The 21,577-nt window shown below is 30.3% G+C and overlaps 3 protein-coding genes and 1 long non-coding RNA gene across 9 annotated transcripts in view; 2 read left to right on the top strand and 2 right to left on the bottom strand.

Annotated features, from left to right (window-relative positions):
- LOC140665034 (uncharacterized) overlaps positions 1–5,744 on the bottom strand; it is a 9,517-nt gene extending 3,773 nt beyond the window's left edge. The window contains exon 1 of one of the 2 annotated variants that reach the window (XR_012046541.1): positions 5,660–5,744. This is a non-coding gene — a long non-coding RNA (uncharacterized lncRNA). Of the gene's footprint in view, positions 1–2,657; positions 3,212–5,659 lie in introns of those variants that run through there. The other variant, XR_012046540.1, reaches the window with a different exon arrangement.
- On the top strand, positions 909–14,839 carry LOC140664882 (dystrobrevin beta). 4 transcript variants are annotated; one of them, XM_072890494.1, is made up of 17 exons: positions 909–1,403; positions 5,211–5,375; positions 5,692–5,908; positions 6,181–6,263; positions 6,341–6,492; positions 6,574–6,682; positions 6,759–6,925; positions 7,020–7,147; positions 7,227–7,325; positions 7,425–7,506; positions 7,714–7,752; positions 7,832–7,944; positions 8,392–8,557; positions 8,731–9,038; positions 10,586–10,731; positions 13,260–13,376; positions 14,093–14,839. In XM_072890494.1, the coding sequence occupies exons 2-17, from the start codon at positions 5,216–5,218 to the stop codon at positions 14,353–14,355; spliced, it is 2,349 nt and encodes a 782-aa protein (XP_072746595.1). In that variant the 5' UTR covers positions 909–1,403; positions 5,211–5,215; the 3' UTR covers positions 14,356–14,839. The 4 variants fall into 4 exon arrangements, with proteins under 4 accessions (XP_072746595.1, XP_072746587.1, XP_072746603.1 ...); XM_072890486.1 differs by having other exon boundaries at positions 910–1,403; positions 7,832–7,950; positions 14,093–14,837; XM_072890502.1 differs by having other exon boundaries at positions 911–1,403; positions 7,832–7,950; positions 13,317–13,376; positions 14,093–14,836.
- On the bottom strand, positions 7,020–18,894 carry LOC140664963 (uncharacterized). Of its 2 annotated transcripts, XM_072890612.1 has the most exons (6): positions 18,648–18,893; positions 17,998–18,378; positions 17,780–17,884; positions 17,267–17,447; positions 16,411–16,552; positions 7,020–8,081 (listed from the first exon to the last, which is right to left on the bottom strand). In XM_072890612.1, exons 1-6 carry the CDS (start codon positions 18,758–18,760, stop codon positions 8,059–8,061), a joined length of 945 nt encoding a protein of 314 aa, XP_072746713.1. In that variant the 5' UTR covers positions 18,761–18,893; the 3' UTR covers positions 7,020–8,058. The 2 variants fall into 2 exon arrangements, with proteins under 2 accessions (XP_072746713.1, XP_072746711.1); XM_072890610.1 differs by lacking the exon at positions 7,020–8,081 and having other exon boundaries at positions 14,909–16,552; positions 18,648–18,894.
- On the top strand, positions 18,889–21,483 carry LOC140664957 (zinc finger protein 277). The gene is made up of 9 exons (XM_072890604.1): positions 18,889–19,268; positions 19,471–19,726; positions 19,798–19,984; positions 20,073–20,275; positions 20,371–20,545; positions 20,618–20,842; positions 20,917–21,059; positions 21,144–21,245; positions 21,330–21,483. The coding sequence occupies exons 2-9, from the start codon at positions 19,548–19,550 to the stop codon at positions 21,340–21,342; spliced, it is 1,227 nt and encodes a 408-aa protein (XP_072746705.1). The 5' UTR covers positions 18,889–19,268; positions 19,471–19,547; the 3' UTR covers positions 21,343–21,483.
- The last annotated feature ends 94 nt before the right edge of the window (positions 21,484–21,577 follow it).

Genomic DNA, 21,577 nt, shown 5'->3' on the forward strand with positions numbered 1-21,577 from the left:
ATAAATCATTGCCGTGTATAAAGATCGTTTCTTTTAATTACCACTAAATAATGATTAACGTCGAGTTCACAATCAGTGTATTATTAAATAAAACTTATTTTTGATACACACAGTCTACCTTTATTGAAATGCGTTCCAAAGAAAGTATTATAGACAGAATTCATAGATCGGTCTTAACTTCAAGATCATCTCAAGTAAGTTTCCGAGATTTCATTCAGCCATTTCATTGGTTGAATAAAGTCTTAAGATTTACGATCTAAAACTAGACTCGTAAAGATCTTGAATGTTATACCTAGCGTTTTCGATTGAAGCAGATTTAATCGCTCCGAGAGCGATTAATGACATCATTGCATCGTCTCTGTCAATAAAAAAAGACTTGAATTCATAGTCCGGATAAAATAATCCGGATTGGGTTAAAATCTGTTCAATCGAAAACGCTATAAGATCGGTCTATGGTCGGTATTCATAGTCCGATCTTATATTTAAGATCGTCTTAAGATCCCTTTCAACCAATGAAATAGCCGCATAGCATCAATTTATTGGTTGAACGAGATCTTATGGTCCGAATTCATAGTCGTTTCTCAAATCTTAAGACTTTAGAATTTCTTAAATTTTAAATCTATCCTAATGCGACCACTTCATTGGTTGAGCTATTCTATTTAATCAATGAAATGATCGCATTAGGATAGATTTAAGAAATTCTCAAGTCTTAAGATTTGACAAATGAGTATGAATTCAGATTTAAGACGATCTTAAATATAAGATAATCGGACTATGAATTCCGACCTATATTTTGGAAGCCGTGACGCGTAGCGCGTGACGCGTGGCGCGTGGCGCGCATCGCCGCGGCCGCGGGCCGCGGGCCGCGGTCCGATTCTTCGTTCTCCCGTTCACGGAGCGCGTCGGCGCTCGGCGCCACCAACGGGTCGTCGGGAATCAGCGATGGCCAGTGATGGCCGCGGAATTCGCGACGTGCGTCAGCTCGGGCTTCGACGGACGGGCTTGTTTATCGTGACGTCGTCCCGGCGAGGACGATCTCCGCCACGTACGTTCCGAGAATTTGGACATCGCTCGTGTAGGACACCGTTCGCGCGTGTGTCCCAAGTCCCAAGCGTGTATCGACCTACCCGGGAAGCGAGACGTACGGTTTACGCTCGACGAAAACTGCTCCCGTGGCCGCGAACGGTCCCGCACAAGCCCCCTCCGTGCTAACCGTGTGCCGTGAGATTAATCGTTCGAATAACGACTATTATTACGGTTCGTTTCGTCTTGCGATACGATGGCGAGGTGGGAGCGATAAGAGGGCACGAAGGAAGACCCTCGACGAGGACGGGGCGACGACTCCACGCCCCCGTCGGTACCCTTTTTTCTCGCTGAAAACACGCGCGCAGCGAGCGCCCCAGGTAGGTAGAGGTAGATAGATGAGTGAACCGACTGGTAGAACAGGTTAAGTGTCTGTATACCTTCGTAAAGCTATTCTGTATTTTGTAATCTGATTTTTTATCTTTATTAACTTTTTTTATCTAGTTTTTTGTAATTTCTTTTTTGTAGATGTTAATGTTTGAGCGTATATTTATCGAATTGTTAAAAATATATATTGACTAAAGAAAACTTGAAGCAAATTCGATTGGAGAAAATATTATTAATGTAATAAAGTTGTGATGATAATTGAAAAAAAGTTTGTGATTAAAATTGATAAAAATCAATGTTTATCAATTAATATGAGTTATAACGTCTATTAAAATTTGTCAAGATTTTTATTTGTTATTTTGAGTTTCAAATCTTTATTTCAAATATTTGCTAACTGAAATATTGATCTAAGAATACATATAAAATGCATATATATATTTAAAGTACATATAAAAAATTCATTGAAAATTGATATTTGAAAATTTGGATAAAACATTTTATAAAATATAATTTGAACAAAAAAATTTTTGCTTTAACCGCTTTTCTCTTATTCATTCTCTTATTCATATCATATTATTAATAGTCAATCGTAAAACAATTATTTATTATTACAATTCAACTTTAAAATCGATTGGAAAAATTAAGCTAATTTGTATTTGTATATGTAATAAAAAAGAAAGTCAAATTAAATTAAAAAAACCAATTTTTTATGAAATGCAATGATACGATGAAAAATGAAAATTAATATTTATTAATGATATTATCATATATTGTCATACCCATTTGGTACTGAATCTTGATATCGCAAACTGTTTGTTTAACAAGAAATATTTTTATAAGTTTGGATTGTGTACTGTAACTAAGCAGTAAAAATTAATTAATCGTCGAGCAAAAATGCTGAGCTAAAAGAAATTTCAAAGTATGTTTCTCTTCTAAACTACGCACGCGCATATTTATAAAATTGCCTTGCGCAAATTAAATAAACAGTAAAAATCACAGATGAAAATCTATTCTTTTCAGTCGTATTATATTATACTTCTTGTATTTAAAATAAAATAAGTATTCGACGGAGATTTGAAAGACAGGAATGAAATAAAAGATAATGATAAATACGATAGGAAGAACAGACGAGAAAGAGTGCTATGATATAATTTCAAAATTCATTAAAGTTCTATGGCACTTATTAAACGTATAGTAATATAAGCTTATATAATGGATACATATCAATTGCAATATACATTACATACCATATCCTGTCGATGTCATCGAAATTGTATCGGTCTCGTTTGTTCTGAGTGTTAAACTTCGATTTCTACAAATCAGCTGCATCAAGATTTTTCGGCGAGATGAAATTGGCCGCGCCTTTTAATCGCTCCATTTCCTGCGTTCCTTCAAACGCACCTGGCGTTCCTTTCCCGACCGTTCCCACCGTTTCTTTGACCGATCTTACATTCCCCCACCTGGCCCACTTATCGTATTGATTCAAACTTAGGCATCCGCGTTTAGTTCCCTCATTCCGTTGAACCTATCAGCCAATATTACCTCATTGCTTCCTGATCAGTCTATTCCGGTCTATTCCATTACAATTTCAATCAATTATTAAAAACGATTAAACGATGCGATATATTTCGATCGACGTTATATTTCAGGAAAATGAAATATATTATTGGCACTCTAATTTATTTCCTAATCCATTGAAGAATATACATAAAAATGTTTAAACGATATAAATTATTTCTCTGAAAAAGATATAAAATGTTTAAAGATTTTTTGATATTGAAATATTAAAAAAAATTTTTTTTTAAATTATTTTATGTATAATGAAGTATAATATTATTTCCCCCGAAAATTAATTTCGGGGAAATTAATAATACTGTATTTTCAAAGTAATCGAACTAAAGTTTCAGATCCATATATTAATTTAGAGTGTCGATTACAAGCGATATAAAAGAGAGAAAGAAATTAGTGACCGAAAAAAAAAATAAATCTTGCATCTGCTGACAATGAGTGATGAACAGCCGGTTTTAAATCAATTACACCTTCGGGTATCGACGTTTACTAACTAGGTCAATCGTGTATGTAAAGCGGATTACATTGTCACAGTTGGACGATCTTGAATTAACTTTTTTTCCGAAAGTATAAGTTTCACACAAAAAATCTGTAATGAAGAAATTAAAATAGAACAGGATAATATTAAGTAATTTACATAACAAAATATTATAAATATTAAAATTACAAATGAAATAAATAATTATGCATATCTATAGTAGGTCATTAACAGTATTTTCTTTTTAATATTATATTTTTCAATCTTTTCCAAGAAAATAAGATCAACGTTGACCATTGCAAAGAAATATATTTAAAAAATTCATTGCTTTATTAATATATTTGACATCTTATTATTTACTGAATGAAAACTGTTTATTTAATTTAACTGGATCATAAAGAAAGCTAAATAGTAATGATTAGTTAGTATATGTAAATAGTTAAAGAGAAACTGGATGGAGTAGTTACGTCAAAAGTTAATAAATCTATAATACATTTTGAGATTCAGAAATTTGATACTGTGCAAAATTTTGACTTTTTTAAAATATAAAATTAATAATTAATTGTGAGTTAAAGTAAAGATTTATGTAGAATTATAATTTTTATGTATAGTCACTATAAAATTTTCATGGTACAGTTATAATAATATAAAAAGATAATTCAGTATATTTGAATAATATTTATTATTTTAAGATTAAATTATATTCTACAGGGCAAATCTTTACTTAGCTCACAATTAATTATTTATTTTATATTTTAAAAGGCTAAAAGTACTTTGCACAATCAAATTCATGAATCTCGAAATGTACTACTAGATTTATTAACTTTTGACGTAGCTGATCCGATCAGTTCTTCCTTAAAACATAAATATCTCATTGTCAGATAAAAAGTACTCTATATATACATATCTCTCGTATCTCTCGCTTTAGAATATTCTTATGATATTTTAGTCAGTTCTAAATATATGTATATACTCATACACGTCCGAACAAAGTGCGAAAAATATCCATTCATTAATAATATCACACTAGATCATCATAGTTACTTTTATAAGATGCATACATTGCATGTACATTCTAATCATTACTAATTAGTTCTCTGTCTAGTTTAGCCTTCAGTTGATGACAAAGAGTTTCATTCTCGTGATCACCATGCATCGCGTGACGTTCTTTACGAGATGAATTAAGAACACAGCTTCGTTAGTTGTGCGTATATATCTATACGTATTATACAGAGGAGTGCTTTGTCAAATGAAGAAGATATGTTGTTTAAAATGGTTGGAGTTAAAAAAAGAAAATAATGAAACAAATTTAAATGATACATATTACAATCTTCTACCATGTCGTGTTTATATCTGCATCTGAGTGCTACTAAAAAATGCTATTAATTTTAGCAGATGAAAGCTATTGTTATTCTAGAACGAGACACGTAATAATGTTCCGTTTAATCTCCATTTAAAATGTTAATGCAAAATTGTTCGTGCTTCACAGAACATTTGTTGAAAAACTCGCAAGATAATTGACTGTCATTTACTATTTATTATTTAGCCTTTGCTTTGCGTGCTCGCTTATCTTTATGCGACGCATAAATTTACTACGCCTTTGAAAAGAAACGTAATCAATTTTAAGTGCAAGATTATATTGTTCGCTGCAAGAAAACATCCGCTGAATGAAGGGACAGATGCAGAAAGAAGATTTATGATAAAAATACATTAATTAATACATAAATACACGAATCGTTCATTTTTTTCGCAGTAAAAATGGCAGAAGAAGGTGCGGGTGGATCGGGAAACGGGAGTAGCGGCGAGACGAATCGTTTGCAGCTTCTACAAGAGATGCGACAACAGAACTTTGATACTATTCGATTTGCGTCGTATCGTACTGCCTGCAAGCTAAGATTTATACAGAAAAAGGTGCACCGTAAGTATACGCTTTTCAACATCTTAAAACTCTATATATTTCTGCATTTTTATTTTAAATTTCTATAGAGATTAATTTTTTTATCGACCGCGGGATTATTAACTCTAGAATGCTAATTTTCTCACACTCTATACAACCACATACTAATGCGCTTAATTAGGAGTATTTTCATATTAGCGTTATGTCAAAAAAAAAAAAAAAAAAAGAAAAGAAAAATAATAATAATTTGTATTCATGTTAATTGGTTTTGTAAAAAATTTTTAAAAATGGATGTTGAGATATACCTTTGTAATAATTGATGCTTAATTGTACGCAGTGCATAACGTCGACATATGGAACGTGATTGAAGCATTTCGAGAGAACGGTCTGAACACATTAGAGCCATCGAGCACGTTAGGGGTATCCAGATTAGAAACACTACTGTCTTCCCTGTTTCACGCGTTGAACAAGAGGGTCCCCGTGTCACAGCAATCTAAAGTCGACGCAACAACGGCGTTATTAATGAACTGGCTATTGGCTGCTTATACTAGCGGGTATGCTTGTAAAGATAATTATTATTTTCTTAACAATTCTTATCAATTTTTACAAAGACTTAATTTTTTATTGCGGCCGCATTGAATAAAATGAGAAATTAAATAAATTTTTTATGTAAAAAAAATGATATACGTTAGATAAATTAAAATCTATTTATTTTATATTAAAAAAAAGAAAAAAATATATATATATACATATATATTACATACGTATAACATTATTTCTCTCATTTCTGAGATTATTGTCTGATTAAGTCATTGTTTTTTTTCAGAGAAAATAATAAAATATCCGTATTTTCGGTGAAAGTAGCCTTAGCCACATTATGCGCGGGAAAACTCATGGACAAATTTCGATGTAAGTCGTAAATAGTTTCTTTAATTCTTTAATCAATTGCTGAGCAAATTATTAACGAAATTTATTGTTTTAAGCAGATATATATTCGCAAATATCCGATAGTAATGGACACATGATACACTGGAGGTTTGCTGATTATCTGAAAGAAGTTTTAGCTCTAACCGCGGCGGTCTACGAGTCTCCATCGTTCGGATACTCGGATGGTCTCGCTAATTCTATTTTTCCCGCGGTATGTACGCAATGTTGTATGTAAATTACTTTAATACATTAATAAAAAAGAAACGAAATGGATAATACATTGTATGTGCAGAACTCCAAAGTTACTGTAAACGACTTTCTGGATACGCTCATGTCGGATCCTGGACCGCACTGCTTAATCTGGTTACCGTTATATCACAGAATGGCAGCCGTGGAAACAGGTAATTGCGCGGAATCACAATAAGCCGATTAAAGTTGAATAAAATAAAAAAAGATTTCAATCCTTTGTGTTTTCAGTGGCCCATCCTATCATGTGCGACGCGTGTCATAAAGAGAATTTTACTGGGTTTCGATATAGATGTCAAAAGTGTCATTCGTATCAGTTGTGTCAAGATTGTTTCTGGCGTGGTAAAGTTTCGGGAACGCATAACAATGATCATGAAACGAGAGAATATAGTAGTTTTGTACGTATTGTTTACTATTTCTATTTTTATACTCTGAAACTTTTAAACTTTGCATTAATTTTAATCTTTGATAATTTCTAATTCTCATTGATAGAAATCACCGAGCAAACAGATTGGTCATTCTCTGCGAAAGAGCTTCAGATGCGTTCCTGAAAAAGGGAAGAACAGTTTACCGCGGTTTCCAGAACAGCCTGAAAAGACATTGGATCTGTCGCACATAGTGTGAGTATCTTTATCATTTCATGATTTTGTAATCATCTAAATGTGATTTTACAATTTAAATTAATTCACTACGTTCCAGCCCACCGTCACCTTTACCATCTCACAACGGTTTTCCAGATCCAGGATTTATGGCTCCCTTTGATTCAGGCTCGGTGGACAGTCGTTCGACTTTGAGGAGGTAAGCTTGAATGAAATTTTCATTTATGCACAATTAATTTGTCTTTGCCAATTGCGTGTCAGACGCTATGCTTTACTTATTCTTTTGTGTATCGTCCAGTATGGACAGTTCAAGACTGGACGATGAACATAAATTAATAGCACGATATGCACAAAGGTTGGCACAAGAAGCTAGGACTATGGTAAGTCCTTTAACATTTATATACATTTTATATTCATTTTACACTTACTATCTTACACAGCCACGCGTTGTAATTTTGCTTAAACGTTAAAGCACGAATAAATTGCTCTTACTATCTTAATCCGTTAAATTTGCGAAAGCCAATACTGTGCCATTTTGCGACTCATGGCCAGCACTAATATTAATTTCATAACTGCCTCGTTAACAGCCTCGTACTGCATCCAGAATGTCCCAGGCAGATCAAGCAGTAAGTATGCCATCGTTCAAAGTATCACTGACAATTTTGCGCTGCAAACCGTTTCACGCGTGATAATTTCTGGTTACAGGGGAGAGCGCCGTCGGACGCGAATCTGGCGTCGCTAGACGCGTCGCGGGCGCAGCGTGAGCTTATATCGCAATTAGAGGCGAAGAACAAGGAGATAATGCGCGAGATAGCAAGGTTAAGGTATACCTGTGTCGTTTATATTCCTTTATATCAAGCCTGAACCTCGATTTCATCCTGTTAACCCATCCTAGGATCACGCATGTTCAGAACGTTCTGTTTCGCTTTGTGTTACCTTGGTTGCATAGCTTGTGCTGAAACAAAAAGAAACAACACATATTGCCGACTGACATTGATAAAAAGATTATTCATATTTAAATGAGAAAATAAATTCGTTAATATCGACTATATTGTTGTCGTTCATTTCTCTCGCGCGGATTAATATATTCATTAGATTCATATACTAATATACATCAATCACACATCACATCGCTTGTAAAAAAAAAAAAAAAAACGAGTCAGTGGAGTGGAATATTATTATGTGCTAATGTAAGATCGTAATATATTTCACTTCCTGATATACCGTGTCGAAAAATTTCTCAAAAAACTTTATTTTTACTATAGAAGGCAACAAGAGATAGAAGCCGCGGGCCTAGAAAATCCAGCGTTAATGTCTGAATTACGAGCTTTGAGACAGAGGAAGGACGAATTGGAGACACATCTAGCAACGTTGCAAGATTCCAGAAGACAATTAATGGTACAGCTGGAGGGATTAATGAAAATGTTGAAGGTATTTTCACGAATACAATTATTCTCTTGCAATTTCTCTAAGTGCTACTACAAAAATTAACTCATCTCTCACTTAAATCATTTTATCTATAAATAAATTAGAGAAAGAATCGATGTATATTGTAAAAATTTGTAATAAGACCAAGTTATTTTCACTATAATCTGTGTCGACAGAATCATCAAGCATCTCCACGATCAACACCAAACAGTTCACCGCGAAGTACAAAGTCACCGCCTTTACCACCTGGTGTTATCCCAAGCAGCAGATCGGCACCACCGACTCCTGGTGGCCCATTGTCTACAACGCCTCAACAACAGCAACAACAGCAGCAGCAACAGCAGCAAACGTCGCAACAAATGTCCCAGAGCTATCAAAGTCCTGTTCCGACAACAACAGTGGCTAACGTACAAGGCAATGCTATCCTTGGCTCGATACAGAATCCTATTCCAGATAGCCTGTCGTGCGTTGGCGGTGATGTAAGGTAGGCACGCATGTACAAAAGAAAGAATACATTGCAAAAAGGGATAGAACCTTTTACAATACAAAAAACAGCATTTTATCATTTTAAATAGAATATTGCAAATTATGCGTAATACATAATTATACACGCGATTCATACATTGAACGATTATATCACGCAATCAAAAATTTGTTCACTTATTTGCATAGATTTCTAAAGATTTAGAAATCTATACATTCCATGCGTTAAAAATATATTAACTATACAGGTCTATAGTTAAATAATGGAACTAAATCACACAATATTAACTATTGATATTTGCCTATAGTGTAAAATGAGATATCACTTCCATATAAATTGACGATAGTAATTGTACGTTATACGCGTCTTATTGGATTCAATTTCTTTAAATTATTAATGACTAAGTAAATGAGTAGTTGTACATACTATAAGATAAAGTCAATTTGCAAAAGTCAAACGCTCGAAAACTAGGTTCATCACTTGTATATGAAATATATCTCCCCCCTCCCCTCCCCGATTATGTTTACTAAAAAGATTAATTTCTCCTGTCCAGTATACTGTAGCGATCGATATAGAGACATTATTGCACACTATATACGATTTTTTCACAATTAATTGAAGAAGTAAATTCTCTCCTGCATGCAATTATGAGCGATGAGATATTTCTCCGATTAAGCTAGTATTAAGAACAATATGGTACTAGCGCGAAATAAGTATGAGGAAATGAAGACCTCGTGAAATGTTATTTAAATCGTCAGATCTATATATATCGACCTATAAGTATATATATATATATATATATATAGTAGAAATATTTGTACATCCATATCATGTCGCTTTTAATATCCTGGTTTTTAATCATTTCTTTTAAGTTATATATTAGGTTTGATGTAAGTTTTTTATTATCTTGATATATCTTTTAGTTCTTCTGCTGTCATTGTTAGTCATTTTAAATGTATCATTTATGTACAGTACAAAAAGCAGCTATCCTGTAAGAAAAACTATTGATGCGTTGGATATAAGTTTGACGCGTATGAGTTACCTATTCAATCCTTTTTTTCTGCTAAGCTTGTGTAAAACACCATCCATCTTTTAAACATTGTTATTTTATATTTATGCGTTGCGATATGTAAATATACCGTCCTGCAAGTAATGTATAACAATCAAACGCGGCAAATACTTGAACTGGAGACAAAGCATTTGCGATACCTGTACAACTTCGCCATACTGATATATTTTTATCTTTTAGCATCTCGTTACATTTTAGAGAATCTAAAATAAATATAGCTTTCCGAGAGATATCATGCATGTGTATACTATTATAATCGATAATTTGCTAATTTTAATTTCAAACTTTGTAGATGCCGCTTATATGTCTTGATATTGCGAGTAACTAGTAGTGAATTGAATGTGTAAGAATTATGATTAAGCGGAATGATAATGCTTGCGCAATAAAAGTTGCATGCTGCAATTTCTGTTTAAAAAATAATTTTCATTTAAATTTGGAAATTGCTTCGCGCCAAGAAAATAGAGATTTTCGATGTCAGGTCTGCGTTCAGGACAAACAGCTTACCAGGGAGCGGTTCCAGCAGTGCCAATAATAGCTTGGGCCGATCCTTAAGAAACGACTTACTGGTAGCTGCTGACAGCGTTACTAATGCCATGTCGACGCTTGTGAGGGAATTAAATTCAGGTATGTCAAATAATAATGCGCTCTAAAATCGATTAGTGTCAAAACTATTAATAAATTGGACGTAGATGAGCAGACTTAACTCGGTTTGTATAATTGAAAATATTTTTCAATTATAGCTATATTAGGAAAATATATTAAGAAAAAATGTATATTACAGTTAAATAATATGTGTGTATTTCATATTTTAAATTACTTCTAAAATTTTATCAAAAGTATTAGTATCTATATATAGTACCTAATAAAGTAATTTAAATGGACCTAAAAATATACTTTTTAATTTTGCATCATTAATAAGAATTCCTTCTGATTGATAAAGCTACGTCCAATTGTACTTATAGTTTAAAATGGTAATTATATATACAATATTACTGAATCTATTACTTTTCGTCACAGTGTAATAAAATTAGTTGACCATATTAATAGCGCAGAAACATAGGTATTACGTTATCTCAGGCAGAAGGTAATTTTTAAGAGGCAATAGAGTTGGTGTCTCATGAATTAAACAGATCAGTTTGATACTGCAAGCTTAGCTACGAAGTATGTTAGCATCTATCGCCGTGTTTTAGCTGGTAGCATGTTAGTAATACGAATAATGAACGATTTCGTCAATGGAGCCGTAATTATGTCGATTTCAATTGTTCGATCGGAAGCGAGGTGAGCAATAGATAAACTGATTTGCATTCACCATATTATCGTGCGTAGCATTTTATAACAAAACCATATCTATTATTATTACTATTATTGCTACTATTTTTTACTCTTGCTATTTTTATATTACTACTGTCACTATTGTCACATTATAGATGTACATACATATTAATTATTGCATATTTTTCACACATGCCATTTTAAAAGAAATTTTTTTCTACATAGTTATATTCTAAACGTGTCTAAAAGCAAATATAATTTTTTAACCGGGACGCAAACTTCTCGCACAGTATGTATGATATGTATACTTTTTAATACCTTTGACTCCATTTAAAACTGCAAAAAAATGACACGATGCAGAATTTATTCTCTACCATCTTCTGTTAACATCTATCGTTAAAATCTTTTTTATTATCGCAGAGTTGAATGTAAACAGGCATGTCACATCGCATTTATATTCTCTTATCTCGAAATCGTATCATATAGCATGAAAAATGCTACTCTATTTTTAATCTCGATATTCGATTTCTGAATCGTCATACAGATGCTATCTGCACGTAAGATATTCTATTGGATATACATACTCGAGGAAAACTTGAATATACCTGTTTATTTATGTACATATATTCGTATTCGAGGAGAATATCGCGTAAGTATAACAATCAATCATCGTAGAGAAGTGAACAGTGATCGACACGCGAATTTATTATCGCTCCAATTATTAAAATTTTTGAAAATATGATAAGTGACTTCTGAGCTCAGTTTCGCAGTGCCTCTTGCATTACACAATAATTTTTTTACAAATCTTTTATTCAATAATAATTATATATCACATACATAAGAAACATATAGATCTTTTTTATATATATTTCTGAATATGTAAATATAATACATTAAAATCTATATAGTCCCAAAACTATTTTACATTTTCTCTCAACTAAATAAATGTTACTTGAAAATATATCTAATTTTCTATTTTTATTTTCCATTATTATTTATTTCTTAATTTTTATTTTTATTTTCACAAGAATAAAAATCATTATACGAGATTTTACCTATTTTTGCATATTTAATTTTAATTATGCATATTTCAAAAATTGTTGTCAGTTTTCAACAAGTCTTTAACAAACACTTTTTTCCTTAATTTTCTTAATTAAAAAATTCTAACATGTAATGGTAATCTATGTTTAAGAAGAAAAGAGAAAATACAATAGTTCTGGGATATTGTATATTTTTTCTATACAGCTTGTTCCTAAAATATTCAATAATAACTTGGCTGGATTTTATTAACAGAAATAACGAGAAAGTTTATACGAATAAGTGTCATAAATATATCGTTTTCAGATACAAATCGTATATACGAACTTTCTCATTATATCTATTAGTGAAATCAGTGCTAAAGTTAGACTGAATAGTTGGAAAATAGTCTGTATAATTGCCTGTTTGCCATTTCTATTCGTTTTCGTTTATTTTATTTCTAGACTAGAGTTAGTCAATATTAGCTTAGTGAATAGCACACGGACTACACTACACGCCAGATTACAAATAGCAGAGCAACAATAATCTGCAACCTTGAAATTAATTATTATTTTTAGACGGTATTTCGACAGTTGAATGACCAATTTTTGGACAAACGAATTCTTCATGATCTAACAATAAGACGGATTCTTTAAAAGAAAAAGATTGGAAATCAGAATTACTATTTTTACCAGAATTTTATCTGAGAAAGCGAATTATACAATAAATAGGAAGATAAAAAAATTAAAAGTAAATATACGAACCTATGATAATTATAATATTTTTTTTTATAATCAAATCCATCGTTGATAAATATATGTTCCAATATACCACGTAAAGACAATTGACAAATGACACTTTAGACGTGTTGTGGAATGTGTGTGATGCACCCCCTGTGAATGTGTCCTGGTGCCTTGCAGACTCAGACCAGGAGGACCTTTCTCACAACTCTGGGCTAATGAACATCAGAAAACCATTAGGTAAGTATCTCTACATTGACTTGGAGAACTTTCATTATTTTTATTTTCGTTTGCATTTTAGATATTCGGCAATGTCGCTCTTTTTTAATCGAAATAATTTCGAAATTTTTCAAGCGTCGATTTTCTACGAGCATCATGTGTTAATACTTCGGTATTATTTAATTTTTCTTAGTACTTTCATCTTATTAATTTCGCAAATCAAACTGTATACATATTCATATTCATATCTTACATTTCTTTCATTATCATAAGTATCAGGCACTACACGCGATGTATACTTCTGACGATAATATTAAGATAAGTCATATACGAATCCCTATCATATATAATCGTATACTTTAATAAATGATTACTCTTTTATTAATCTATAATAGTTATAAGTTTAAATGTGGATAAATATGATATATTTTCTGACATATGACTAAACCGTGTTCGAAGTTGAGATCTCTCGTTAGAAATGGAATAAATTTAACAAATATATTTATATATGTGTATATATATATATATATATATATATATATATATATATATATATACTATTATAAAAATATATATATGCTATTTTATCTGTATTATATAAACTTTTTGAAATGCAGAAAGAAAGAGAGAGGCAGAGGGAAGGGGGGGGGAGAGAGAGAGAGCGAGAGAGAACTGTAATAAAAAATTCGCGTATTTGTGTACGAATAAATTTGTAAAGAATCCCTGTCTACTTATAGACTTTGAAGCCGGCGAGGACGGGGACGACAGTAGCGGCGGTGGAAATTCTTGGCGCGAGGAATTGCAACGGCGTTATCAACAGGAAAACGATTTTCTGGCGGAATTACGAGCTCGCAATACAAACATACCGCAAACACCATCAGCCACGTTGTCGAGTGAACAGGAACAGGAGAGAGGTGAACGAGAAGAAGCAGACGGAGAGAAGGAAGATGAGAATGAGTCCAATTGGGCGGAAGCGGTGAAGAGATGGGTCAATCGATAAATTAATCTAGAACGAAATGTATTAGGCATTAGATGTTTGAAAATGCAGTTTAAGAAACTTGACGAAGAAAACGTAATGCAAATCACGGCAACGATAAAATCAGACACATACATATACACATACACACACGATATGGATGTATACTTTGATATTAGTATACAATGTAATGCATAATAAAGAATTGAATATCGTGTGATTTCAGAAATTTATGCATTTATAAGATGGAATTTACTTGCAATTATAAAAAATGACATGATGAAGTCGACGAATCATACAAATCTTCTGAAGAATTTCTCACACGAAACAAGTACTATAATTATTCTTAGAATAATATTTGTATCGCGAAAACATGCAATGGTTTTGCTACTTTATTTATCTGCAATTTGCAACGTGTAATAAGACTTTTATAGTTTGTTAAATATACATCCATATATATATATATATAGATACTATTCAAAAATAAGTATCCCCGTTTTTTATCATATCTTTTTATTTATTGTTATATTATTGTTATATTTGTGTAATTATTATTAAGAGAATTAAATGAAATATGCAATAATACTTTATCTATCTTGTAATTCCATTGCTTAAAAGTTAATTTAATTTTAAAAGAGCATACATCTGTACATATTTAAAACAATAATATTCGATAATTATGTCGAAAATGAATTTTATCATCTTGCAATACTATTCACTCACATGTTTATATCATAGATCATACAAAAAATGTTGCAGATTATCGTACCATTTGACCAAACCTGAACTAATAATAGTATAAGATGATTGCAATTAAATCAATTTTTTAATATATTATACGTTTAACTTATTGTTAGTTAAATAGCCAAAGTGTGTTTTTGTACATTCGTATCAACGCTTAAGATACAATATGCTACTAAATAAAAAACTAATAATACGTAAACGCGAGTATATATAAATATATCGACGCATTAGATAACGCTTTAAATGACGATTCTGAAATGACCGCATTTGCAGTTACAGAATATGAAAGAGTAGAAGAACGAAACTAGTCTTATATACAAAGTACTTATTTTTCAGTTTTCTAGAATAAGATTAGCATTCCAATTAACAATCCAGTTGTTAAAACTGATGACTGCTATTAATAAGAACCAATGCGTTTTGTAACATTGAAATAAGCATGTCGTGTCCATGAAATATCCTGTGTATATATACATATATGGTTTTCAGAATTTTTCCTTTGTCTATCTCTTCACATATGAAAATGTAGTGTCTACATCATACTGAATAAAATTTATATAGATATACAATATGAATTGGTTGTTGCTTAATCCTTAACAAAAAATTAGATAATAAGCTATTATATTAATCTAATAAATTTGATTCTCCTATAAACTACATTGTTTTATATTATCTATTTTTATTTTATTATTATTTATATCTATGTTTAGCACATAACAAATGGAAAAGATGAATCTATTGAAACCTGACTGGCTAAAGTTGCAAGTAATTTTCAATTGTGCATTATATCCACGTATATAGCTTTTTTCTGGAGGTAGATATTTATAGATGCAAATTTAAATGCATGCTCTATATTACAAAAATATCTTTTCGATTAATTTGCATATATTACATTATAATACAGCATATTGACACATAAAGTTAATAATACAGAAACAAAAAATCTTGTATTATTCTTTTTTAATACATTTTAATATACATTTTCGAGAAAGTAGAGCATTTATATATGAGAGTATATATATGTCTTTATTATTTTATCAAAGATACAAGAATTTATTTATTGAAATTTCATGTCTATTATAAATTTTAACAAAATAAAAGTTATTGTGAAAAAAATTTAGATTATTTTACATGAATGTAGCAGACGTGATGTAATATAGATTTCAATAATGGTTTTTTATATATAAATGTGTAATTTAAACGTAATTAAAACTGAATAATATTACTAAAGATTTTCTAGGTATAACAATTTTCTGTCATTTGATGATGTACTTGTTATTGTAACATTTCCCTTATCCGCATCAATAATCACACAATTCATTTTATCGCTATTGTTACCTGGTCGCAAACGCAGTTTCGCTCGTTTTATAATGGGTGGAGATTCAGATGTAATATTTAAGCCGTCCTGGTTCATCTTGATAACATCAGTTTTTGTCCTTGGAGATAATGAAGTATTTTGATTTTCTGTTTTCCGTTTTGTCTAATAATAAATATAAAATTATAAAATTAATAAAATAAAAATTAAATTATAAGATATATAAGATTATTAATTATATATGTAAAATTGAAAAACAATTTTATTCAAAAAACATAACATAGAGTATGTGTAATCATCCTAAAAATATAATGTATCATATTCAATAACAAAAATGAGAAAAAATTAAATCTTTTGATACCCAATTATTTTTATATAAATAAAAGAAATTTTATATGTGTATATGTCGTAGGCAAATGGTTATTTTAGGAAAATAGCTTTTGACTAGGCAAATGGTTATCTGGCTGTACTGTCAGCCTTGGTAGTTTCTACGCTCTCAAGTTTTATATCTTTTTACGGGGCAAAGCCCCATCCCCCTATGCTTAGATGGGAATCTAAGCATTCTTTTCTAAAATGTACTTTTTAGTACGTACACGCCAGATAGCATTTGCCTAGTCAAAAGCTATTTTCCTATAATAACCATTTGCTGACGACATATACAAATAATTATTATATGTTTATTATTGTGCAAATACACACACACACACACACACACTCTCTCTCTCTCTCTCTCTCTCTCTCTCTCTCTCTTTCCCCTCTCAAAAGTTAGAAGTCTTATTTCCAAATATTTTATAAATTAATTATACATAACATATTATTAACATGTTATTAATAGAATTGATTTTCATTATAATAGATTCTATGGTTAAATTAATTTACCTGGCGGTAAGCATCTTTTTGTATGATATTGGAAGAATTGTTGTCCAAATGCTGTTTTTGATTACCAGATTGCCTAATGTGGTTTTGGCTTGATAAAATTTTATGATTTTCTAATGTATTAATTCGATGTCGTAGGGATAAATTTTCTTTTTTACAAAAGTCTAAACGTTCCTCAAATTTTCTGAATAAAAGATATAATATAAATATTATAGATCTTATATTGTAAAAATCTAATTATATATATATAAGATAAAATAAAAAATCTCTTTAAGTATTAGAGCTTACAATGCAGCATGATTTGAATAACAATTAAAAAATTACATCTTATAACTAAAAATATATATATATGTATATGTATATATTTTCCCTTAGATATTTTTTCAACACAGAAATTACAATGCACTGTAAGATTTTAGAGAATTTTGATTTTATCTAACTTTAACAGTAATATAAAAATAAAAACAAATAAGTTTAATATGATATTAAAATTAATAATATGAACAAAAGACATACTTTCTCATAATAGAAATGCAAGAAACTAAAGAATCATGATCTTTTGTTTTTTCAATCACTCTTCTAATATCTTCTAATGACCCCTTTGATAATGTATTGCGCATGCTGAAAAAGAGTACAATAAGGATCAGTTTAAACAGTATAAAATATAAAACTATAACACCTAAACATTTGATCATGTTGAAACTATTACAAATGATTAACAAAAACAGACATACTATTGGAGTTGTTCCATTTCTTTTTCCTTTTGAGACAGTCTCTGTGCTAGATCTTTATATTTTCCATACTTTTCTTTAAAATATGTTATTTGTTCCTTTAAAGCATAAATAGCAGAATTTTTCTGATTAATTTCACTTTCTACTTTGCGTACTTCCTGCCTAAGGCCAGCATTTTGTTTTTCTAAAGTTGCATTCTTTGACATATGATAGTTGATGTCCTTATCTTTCAGTAAAATTTTAAATTGCAGACTGTCAATCCTTCCTTGCAAGCTTGAACTGTCTCCGTTATCTGAGGTGGCTTCACTGTTCGGAAATGTAAAATAAACTCTATAGATTCTATTTTCTGTCACTTTTTCACGACATTGCGGACAAGTTTTAGATCTGTAACATAAATAGAAATTAGTTAAAATTAGTTTATATCTTAAATTTTTATTTCTTTTAAAATATAGAATACAAAGACAAGAAAAAATTAAAGAAATTAAAATCTTATAAATAAGTGTTTGTTTTATCTGCATTATTTTTTGCCTTTAAAATGAAATGAGAAATATATTTGGGCTTTGAAAAAAAAAGAAAACATGTAAAGTGTAGGAATTAATACGGAACTAATCACGCATTCATTGTGTGAAAACATAACCATGAAACGTGTTTACCTTTCGAGCCATCGCGACAAACAACTGAAATGAAACACATGTCCGCAACGAGAGAAAACGATTTCTTCGGATGGTAGCAAAAAATCGTGACATATAACACAAAGAATATTCATCTTATTCGCGAACGAAGAGATCAAAAAAGACAAGACGCGAACGCAACAACACAACTGATGCGACCAGACACCAGACTGGCAGCATGGACTAATTGGTCCAGTGCCAAAACAGAAGGATAGATGACAGATGTTTTGTTCTTGACAATAATTACATTATTATCATATATATCGTCGCAATGTCACATTCGGTGGATTTCAAAAATTACAAATACAATTTACGTTATCATATGTATCGTCGCAATGTCACATTCGGTGGATTTCAAAAATTACAAATATAATTTACGTTATCATATGTATCGTCGCAATGTCACATTTAGCGGATTTAAAAAGTTAAAAAAAAAACTATTTGAAAATAATAAAAGAAAAATATATAAGATGGAGAAAAAGCTGTAAAAATATCATTTTTCGATTTGATCCAAGTCAGGCATAGTTAAGTAAAAAAAATTGTGTGTGCTAATGCTCGCATATCATCGCTTTGCTTCATAAAATAAATAATAGTGAAATAAAGGTATTTTTGTGCTTAATATATTGTGATTGTATGTACTATATATATATTACATGAAATCTATTATAATATATCAGATGAAATATATAAATTTATTAAGATTTCGTTTCTAACCTCAAATCTATAAAATGCACAAATTTCTCGATACTGTAAAATGAAATTTACTGAAGTAAAGTTTTGAAAATAATTACTTGTCTTTTTGCAGGAAAATTAGTGCTTACAGAATTTAACAAAACAAAGTAATCGTAATACATAAATTTATAGACTTTACATATATATATTATGAGTACGAGGAATAGGTCTCAATTTGTTGGGCTGGATGGTAAACCGTATGGCATAAAATGCTTGTTATGCGAATGTACATTTGTCCTTCCGACAAATGAAGCGAACTTTCATAAGCATTTATTCGATGTGCACCGTCTTATTATAGGGGATGCTCCAAAAATAGCTAGTTTGACAAGGTATAATTTATATGTTACTTATGTCTATCATTTTAGCAATCAAATATAACATAATTTTGATATAATTTCAGTTATATACATTACTGGGGTGTAAAATTTAGGGAAATCGGGGAAAATGCACTCAAAATTTATTGTTCAAAACTCTTCATGAATGGTACGCCAGATGATCAGTCAAGTGAAAATAAACATCATTATATGCTTTCTGACTATCTATCAGAAGATAAGATTTTGAGAAGTGAAATATATCAGGCTAAGAAAGTATGTATATTAATGGAAATATTATAAATTCTATTATATGTTACGTCTGATATGTAATTTAATTATGATACAATTATTATTTTAAAAGACCTGGGTATTAGCGCAACATGAAACTGAACGTAGAGATAAAAGTTTTAAGCGTGATTGCATGTTTTGCCGTACAGAATTCTGTGGATCACGTATTGCATATATGAAACATCTTTTACTAAAACACAATTTTTATTTTGGCAAGCTAGAAGATTTAGTATTTATTGATGAGCTTTTGGACAAAGTTGAGAATAATATTGAAAGGTATTACATTCAAGAATTATAATTTTTATATTATTTTAGTTTCATATGTTGCTTACAAAAATATACAATTTTATACAGTATTTATATATTTTTAGTTTAATATGTATTTACTGTGAGAAAATATTTAAGAATCGTACGATATTAAAGGAGCATATGCGAAAAAAGTTTCACAAAACCATAAATTCTTATAATAAAATGTATGATAAATTTTATATAAACAATTATTTCAAAAAATCAGAAACAATTTGGGAGCAAGGACAGATAGTGAAGGTAATGAAAATTTATCTTCCAAAAATAAAAAGCTTTAAGTTTTAGAAATATAATTTTTCTTAATATTTATAGATTCAGAATTTAAATTCAAAAAAAAATCTAGATCTAAAAGACAATAATAGTGAAAGTGAAGATGAAGAAAATTCATGGTCTGATTGGGATGATGAACCTATCGAAATAATATGTCTATTGTGTAGTTACAGCAATAAAGAAATTGCCTGTATTTTAAAACATATGAAAGAAGCTCATAATTTCGATTTTAAAAAATCAGTCAAAAACTTCAGTTTTTATCAGAAGGTGATTGTGTCATATAATTAATATTATGTTTTTAATGATGTATCTTTTCTATAATATGTTATTGTTATTATTAGATAAAAGTAGTCAATTATATAAAGAGACAAATTGAATTAAAACTATGTATTTTTTGTGAAACAAGTACAGAAAATGTCTTAGAACACATGAAGAAACATCAACATTGTAAAATTCCTGAAGACAAAGTCTGGAATCAACCACAGTAAGAATGATTAAAATCGTACATAATTTACTTTTAAACTACATAAAAAAGATAAATTATATTTAATGTTATTTTTCCACACAGATATTATTTTCCTAGGTCAGAAAGTGACTCATTTTTATATAATCTTGATGCATTCGGTAACAGTGATGAAGAAGATGACGTTGAAAATATTACTGGAGCAATGTAAGTAATATTTTTCAAAATATGTTCTTGATATATATTAAGAATTGAAACAAATAAAAACAATATATGTTCAAAAAATTTCAGGTCTAATTTATAAATAATGTTTCTCTCTCTCCTGATGAGATATAGTTTGAAATTCTACTAACTAATAAATAATCTTTTCACTTTGTGAGAGGTATTGTTACATATATATGTAAATATATGTACATTAAAAAATCTTGTTTTATAAGTATATAACAAGATTTTGTACAAGATTTGTACAAGATTTTGTAACTTTTTGTGCTATTATGACATAATAAATTTATTTATATTGTATTTTTGTAATGTATTAT

This window comes from Anoplolepis gracilipes, chromosome 1 (assembly GCF_047496725.1).
Source record: "Anoplolepis gracilipes chromosome 1, ASM4749672v1, whole genome shotgun sequence".
Taxonomy (NCBI): domain Eukaryota; kingdom Metazoa; phylum Arthropoda; class Insecta; order Hymenoptera; family Formicidae; genus Anoplolepis; species Anoplolepis gracilipes.

Excerpts from the sequence above, each read along its gene's own strand:
- LOC140664882 (XM_072890486.1), top strand. The coding sequence starts at position 5,216 with ATGGCAGAAGAAGGTGCGGGTGGATCGGGAAACGGGAGTAGCGGCGAG. Across the intron at positions 7,148-7,226 it reads TTGGATCTGTCGCACATAGT|CCCACCGTCACCTTTACCAT; the intron begins GTGAGTATCTTT and ends ACTACGTTCCAG. Across the intron at positions 13,377-14,092 it reads GAACATCAGAAAACCATTAG|ACTTTGAAGCCGGCGAGGAC; the intron begins GTAAGTATCTCT and ends GTCTACTTATAG.
- LOC140664963 (XM_072890610.1), bottom strand. The coding sequence starts at position 18,760 with ATGAATATTCTTTGTGTTATATGTCACGATTTTTTGCTACCATCCGAA. Across the intron at positions 18,379-18,647 it reads TTGTCGCGATGGCTCGAAAG|ATCTAAAACTTGTCCGCAAT; the intron begins GTAAACACGTTT and ends TTTATGTTACAG. Across the intron at positions 17,448-17,779 it reads TGCATTTCTATTATGAGAAA|AAAATTTGAGGAACGTTTAG; the intron begins GTATGTCTTTTG and ends TCTTTTATTCAG.
- LOC140664957 (XM_072890604.1), top strand. The coding sequence starts at position 19,548 with ATGAGTACGAGGAATAGGTCTCAATTTGTTGGGCTGGATGGTAAACCG. Across the intron at positions 20,843-20,916 it reads ACTTCAGTTTTTATCAGAAG|ATAAAAGTAGTCAATTATAT; the intron begins GTGATTGTGTCA and ends TGTTATTATTAG. Across the intron at positions 21,060-21,143 it reads AAAGTCTGGAATCAACCACA|ATATTATTTTCCTAGGTCAG; the intron begins GTAAGAATGATT and ends TTTTCCACACAG.